Here is a 7,022-nt window from a genome sequence, read left to right as displayed (position 1 = left end):
TTAGTTTCTTTTCAATTTTAATACATCTGTACACTAATTTCTTCTGTCTTTGAGATACAGAAATGCCAAAATTATATATTTACATCATAGACTTTGTCCGTTTAAGTTCTTATTATGTTTTTCTTCTTTTCTTTCGATGTTTTATACTTGAATTAAGCCTGCACAGTAAACCGTGAACGAATGACTAAAATATGTTTATATCGGCATAATACCCCGAGGCTTTTTCAATATTTTGAGCGTACGTACATTTTTAAATGTTTTTCTCTTGCGTTTCGATGCTTTCTATGAAGTTCGTGTCTTGAATTTCATTTGGAGTTTAATAATATAGTCTATCCCTGAATTGAATAATATTCCCATCGGAGACCCTTCTTTTCACGGAGTCATTTCCGCTCCAGGCTTTTATGCTAATATCCGAGCTTCCTTTTGGCGCCCAAACAAGCCAAGTCGCTCCAATAAAACTACTGCTCAGAATTACTTCCTTCGTCGTGAAAAATCTAGACCATTTCGTTTACTATCGGTTCTTTGCGAATGAACTGCAAAGAAATCACATGTTTCCGTGAATATCGTGTACCGTCTTGCGGTTCTTTTACCGAACACCTGGGGTTTGCTCGTAAATTATTGATGGAAATTCAAATTCGTTTGAATGAAGGCCCGAGCGCGATGAATTCCAAATTGTAATATTCATATTTTTTCCTAGTATAATTTTCTAGCTACCTGGTCTACGCGTGTCTCTTCATATGTAGAGCTAGATGGTCCGATCGTGAAAAACAGCGATCACAGTGCACACACTTGAACGGTTTCGCTCCTGTATGTTTTCTGTAATGGCGAGTAAGTTCATCTGAGCGAGCAAATCGCCAGTTGCATCCATCCCATGAACAACGGTACGGCTTTTCACCCGTGTGCGTTCGTTGATGAGCTTTAAGATGTGAGCTTTTCGTGTACACTTTTCGGCATCCGCTAAATTGACACCGATGAACCCGGCGTTTGCTCTCAGAGTCTTTGTCTTTTGGGCTATTTGCTCTAGCACCTCCGTTTCCCCCTTTCGCGCGAGGTGAACGCGAGTTCGGCCTGCTTGTTCGCTGCTGATTCGCGCTAGTAAACACCAGTAGAGGCGACTCCGGCGAGCTCGGTGGCGTTAGCGGTAAAACTGGCTTAGGAATTTTGCTAATCTCCTCGCAGCCCGTCGGGGTCGGTAATTTGATCTTTAGAGGTTTTACAGGGAGCTCCATAGAAGGTTTCGTTTCCGTTGGAGTTTCTGGAAGGACCGTAGGCACGGAGGGAAATGTAGCTATTGTACTGAAATCTATCGGCTTGATGTCCCAATCGTCGCCAAATGGAAAATTTGACTCGTCAAAAGGTTGAAGTAAAAATTCATTCCAAGGAGCTGGATTTCCTAAGTTTGAGTCTTTGCTCTCCAATGAAGAGGGCTCCGGACAGAGATAACGATCCATTTCCAACCTGGTCTGCGAAGAGAAAATAAAAAGCTCAAAATTCTGCAGTGCAGCTAAACGAGCGCGAAAATGAAACACACAAGGAATACGAAATGAGGTAAACATGGCTGATTTACAAAGCGCGGACGAGTTCGCATCCAACGTAGAAAGCTGCAAGTTTTACAAACGCGTCCACAGCTACCGTTTCAGAAAGCCACATGTTAAGCAGGCTAAGCTACAAGGACAAAAATCATTATAAAACTCACGCACACACATACCTGTGCCCAATCGTCTTCGAGCGAGGGAAGCGAGTAGAAAAAGCCTGTGTCATGAACGGTTTGAAGTTCGTGGAATATTGTAGAGCACGGAAGAGCAGATTGTAGGTCCATGTTGTTTGCGAGTAGAGTAAAAGTGATAGCGGAGCGTCGGGTGAAGCGAATGCTACGGGTGAGTGAGATGAAGGAATGCCAGAATAACACAACACTCTCGCTTCTGTCATACACACTCGCCGACGCTCAAATCAATCGGAAAAATAATGCAGGGGACCCAAGGGTGCTTTGCAAAGTGCCGAGTTGAATTATCAATTCGCCATGTGCGCTATGATTGGCAGATGGTCTCAAATTCCACCAATCAAAATCCTCTCTTTGTCAACACTCGCAAATTAGTCAGAACAACAGAACCCAGCTGACCAATGGGCTACAATGGCCCAACAGTAGCCTTATAAGGTTGCGACTATTTTCGGCAATGATATAAAAATCAGCTGTAACGAGCTAAACAATCCTTTTGAAGAATTAGAATTTTCTCGCTGAAAATTGTACGTCCGATTGTCGGATGTCAAGGTGTATAAGCTCTTCTGCCTTTTGTGTAATTTTAGCGCGAATTTACACCTAATTCTTATCGCGTTTTCAGCGAAATCTTTGGATTGTGGTGTGTGACAAATCGGATCGTGTTTATGATGTCAGTCACCGCGAAGAAGCTGTGATCTTGACTGTTTTGTTGCGTACGTGCCGAAAACGCATAGCCACACACACCAAAAAAAGCGAATTCAGGATATTGCGTGAAAAGACTCTTGAACGTCATGTTTTCTTTTGATGTTGGTGTTTAATAACAGCGCGTTTCGTTTCTCTCGGAGTGCGTGACTTCAGAACTTTTTGTTGTTTACAACTTTTTCTGCGGCGCAATAAAAATAGCAAAGTCTAGATCGAAAAACAAACATGTCAAATAGTGAAAATAAATTAAACTTTGTTGATTTTATCGCTGTTTTTCCTGCAACAATAAAATTGAAAGTTTAGTTGTTTTTAAATAGCGTTCGATCGCTCTCGTTCTTTCGAATCTTTCGATAAAAAGAAACGTCTCGAAGCATTGAAGCGTTATGTTTTTAAAAACGATATTGCTTTCGGTCTTGCTTCAAATCTACATTCATCTCATTCGGGAATTTCAAAGGACGTAGCCGGTTATTGATCTTTCTCATTAGATCTGTAATATTTAAAATTTATGTGAACGATAACAAATTATCTTTTGTTTTTATCGCGAATAAAGCGAGCAAATGTCTCGCTCGGAAAGCGACAACCATTGCTGTGCAAACTGCTTCATTATTCTGTCAATCAATCACATGTCATAACACAATTTGCGGAAACGCGCGGAAAATCTGAAAACCGACACTCTCGAAACATTAAAACAATATTTGTGTGTTATTCACTCAAATTGTCTCGGTCGATCGATCAAGACATTTTGCAGTGAATTGAAAGCTTTCATTTTGTTTTGAGCAATCTGTCAGGAAGTTTATAAGTTGTGTTTTTATTGTTTGAACAAGCTAAAGGAAAAATATACCGTAAAACACTCTCAGAAACGCAACTGTTTCGAAAGTAAACATCGATTAAATATTACAAAACAACATAAGATTTATGTCAACAATTGTAAAAGCGTTTTCAACATCGGTATGTTAAGTCGTGATTTTTAGTTCGATTTTATCAGATGTGTTTACTTTCATGCACTTGCCGCGAAAAGCTATTTTTAACTTCAATTTGGCGGTAAGCGCATGATCCCCAGGCGTGAATATTGACACGGTTCAAAATTTAAAGGGCTACAGAACAGCGATGGCTATCAAATTGACATGAAATAATACTTGGATCTCTTCAGAAAATCATCGATCTCTCTTTGAAAATTTTAGCGTTTTAAACTGATATTTCGTGATTCAGGGAATATGTCTGTTTGGCAGTCATGTGCCAGCACACATGATTTTCTGCCTGAGCTGGCTGCCCTTTGCTCAGCTTGTTGTTTTCGAAAGCAGATAATCCAATATACCGTTACAACTGTACAGGGTTTTGAAAAAATTTAAGATAACGAACTACCAATACAAGATCTTTATAAGCGAACCCTTCACTCTTTAGAGTCCACTTCATTTAATGTCTTGTGGTATTTTTGACGTATTTTGCATTTCTCTCTCTGCATCGCCGCGCAATGCACTCGGAAGTTGTGGAGTCTTTATGTCTGCATTTTAATAGTACATGTAATGCACAAAAACAAGAGATGAATTGAGATCAATTGATCCTTGACCAACATTTACATCAATTTCTTGAACTTTGGGTTATTTTTCGTCCCTACTAACAAAGCTCGGATTACATGGACGCTATCAGCTATCCGCCGTTAATTGAAAATATAGAAATATATCTCGTGATCGTTGACCTATCCATGACCTCGCATGCACATTGTCTGTTTCTTCATAATCACAAGTCTGTGTTTATTTCACAGCTTTCCGCTGGCTTTCAAAGACTTAAAAAATGGCTTACGCCTCAACGAATTTCTTTAGCGCGTGGGAAGAATTGTTTGTAAAGAAAAAAAATACACCGGGAGGGTCTTTCTTTATTTTATTGCATGATTTGAAAAGCGAATATTACAATGCAAAAGCGAGAAACACGCAAGATACTCTAGTAATTCTGTCATCAATCTCTTGTTTATAAACTACTTTTATTACATAAATGATCTGTTAGTATCACTCTTTTAGATTTAAGGTCGTTAGATCATTTCTCTGTTTTTCCCCCATTTTATCTTTTACCCCTCAGTTTTAGCTCAATACAGCATCAAATTTATCTTTTATTAACTACAATGTGATCACACCATTAAAGAGGGCTGTCTCGATACAGGATCAACTTCTCCCCACAAAGTACTGTAAAGACATGTAAACGACCGCTAAGGTAGGGAGAATTTGTATGCTAACAACAGGGTTTTATTCAAGTACCGGAAATTCCATGGCTATGAATTCACTATTCTAACGTTGTCTAAAAATAAACGGCGTTTTTTTTTTTTGCGTCCTGAAGCTTCTATATGACTTGTTAGTGCGTCTTTATCAAGATTTGTCCATTGACTAATATTGGATGAAGTAGTTTTATGCTAGCGCTAAGTACCAGGGCTGTGATTGGTTGGAAAGCTGTTACAGTAAATGTATCGGCCCCGGCGGAAAATTCCGATTCTTTTACAATAAAGGGAATATTCTGCTAGACGGTAATGAATGAAGTTTTAATGAATGAAGTTGTACGTGCGAGTATTTGTGGAGGAGTGGTATCATATATTGCAGTATTGGCTTGAGCGGCCTTCACACGACAACTGGCACTCGTTGGCAAACTCAGGTGGTGGTGTGACGACACATGGCAAACAAGTGACAAACTGTTGGCGAGAATAGAGACAAGTTCTATTTTGTTGCCAACAGTTGGCCAACTTGTTGCTGTCTGCATCGTTCACACACACCAACTGAGTTGGCCAATGTTGTCGGTGAGACCGCTCAAATTGGAAATGTTTTCAGTAATTGTTGAAATTATTGAATGCCTATTAATAATAATCAATCAAATAAGCGGGAGTTGCATGCAGTTCTAAAACAACGTCAAGTTGACTGTTACGTATATACTAACCGGATATTTTTTCTGACAGGATTTTAGCTGATTTGGCTTATCGTCTGAGCAATTATAGCGTTATAAGCCTATTTTGTGGCAAGTGACCATAATTTTGTTTCGATTTTGTTGCATAATATTATAAGAACAACTACGGTAAAGATAGTAAACAACTTTTAGTCAAACTTCTTTTTGTATTTGTTTGTAGTATAGAAATTCAATAGCAAACGGACTGAAGAGCTAAAATTATAAATGGAAATGAACAGAGAAATCACGAAAATTAAATCAAATGACAATTTTGCATCTTTGGGCAATGGCAGATTCTTGTGTAAATTTATGTCCGGTTCTCTTAGTGATAAAAGGCAGAGGGTACAGAGTGACTGCTGCTAGGCCTAAAGCAGAACTTATTTTGATGCGTGTTCTTCTTTCCCGAGCGGACATTTTATAGCGGTTCTCTGCAGAATTCTGGGTTTCATGAATGAGGTTAATCCAATTGTGGGATAGACCAGGAGACAAAAAATGTTTTAATATTTAAAACACGAAGACCTTGGTGTCTCCGTTGCGGTTACTTAAACTTGGAATACGATACAAAATCATGACAAAAGCCTACAACATTGTTAAAGGGGAGGGACCCATGCAGGTGCACAGCATTAACCTAGTTTCCCCTCCCCCACTGGAATGGCTTGCGCCTGACAGCATGAATGGATGCAACGTGCAATCTACCGAAATATTTGACTGCAGGAATCGATATTAACCTTATACTTGTGACTACAACTTGATTTACAACCAAAAACTGACAGAGGCCCCATTTCATTTGTGTAACTCGAGAGTACGCAATTTAACCTTGTTGCTATGTTAGTTATTACTTCAAAGTATTTCCGATTTCACAGCTTATTTTAAGTTCATAAATTATTAAAGATTGTTCATTAAATAGACCGGTACCAGTGCGACATTCATTGTCTAAAACCCGACAGAGAGAACACAAAAGAAGACAAAGCAATGAGTCGCTTTAGTCAAACACTGTGTTCGCCAGGTAGCCCCGTAAAAAACAACCTGGTAGTTTTTGTCTGTTGTGTGTACGCCGCGAAACAAAGGGTCTTGGCGCGCGCGCGATCCTAAAAGCGGAGGGACGCGTTCGAGTCAAGGATAGCCTCCTTTCTGAGTGGATTCGACGACTAGTCATTTTTTTTTATAAATATCTTTTGGTTTTTGAATACCCCAATAGTTGAAAATATTGAGGCAACGTCGGGCACAAATTGCAACTTAACTAATTATGGTTTAGTAAAGAAGCCATTTAACTGATATATGGCACATGTTTTTAAAGTTCCTAGTTCGCTCCTAGATCCCTGTTCCGTGTCATTTAATTGTTATGTTTTTTGTGTCTTTCTTTTCTATTATAGTAAACTATCATTTAAAGGCTTCTTTTAATTTGAAAGAAACTGTGATCAACGCAAAAAGAACCTATTAATGTTATCGTGTTACAGCGTAAGCCAATGTATTAAAGCTCCTCTGAGTTAACTTTCTTAGTATAGGCATACAAATGAAAACGGCGGAGGAATTCCCGTGTTTGTAGGAGAGATCGTAAAACTGCGAAAAAAAACTTGTGGTCTTAACAATGCTTTAACGAAAATAAAAAGTCCCTCGGCTCGGTCTTGACTCTCGGCAAAACGATTCCTAAATGGTGTCGTTTTCACGCACATTGTTTCAC

The 7,022-nt window shown here is 39.1% G+C and overlaps 1 protein-coding gene across 1 annotated transcript; it reads right to left on the bottom strand.

Moving 5' to 3' along the window:
- On the bottom strand, positions 1 to 1,973 carry LOC144629539 (Krueppel-like factor 6). Its single transcript, XM_078487769.1, has 2 exons — positions 1,709 to 1,973; positions 1 to 1,463 (listed from the first exon to the last, which is right to left on the bottom strand). Exons 1-2 carry the CDS (start codon positions 1,817 to 1,819, stop codon positions 720 to 722), a joined length of 855 nt encoding a protein of 284 aa, XP_078343895.1. The 5' UTR covers positions 1,820 to 1,973; the 3' UTR covers positions 1 to 719.
- Between the last annotated feature and the right edge of the window lie 5,049 nt (positions 1,974 to 7,022).

Source organism: Oculina patagonica, chromosome 11 (assembly GCF_052425735.1).
Source record: "Oculina patagonica isolate OP01 chromosome 11, crgOcupat, whole genome shotgun sequence".
Classification (NCBI taxonomy): Eukaryota; Metazoa; Cnidaria; class Anthozoa; order Scleractinia; family Oculinidae; genus Oculina; species Oculina patagonica.
This window is presented reverse-complemented; position numbering and strand designations above follow the sequence as displayed.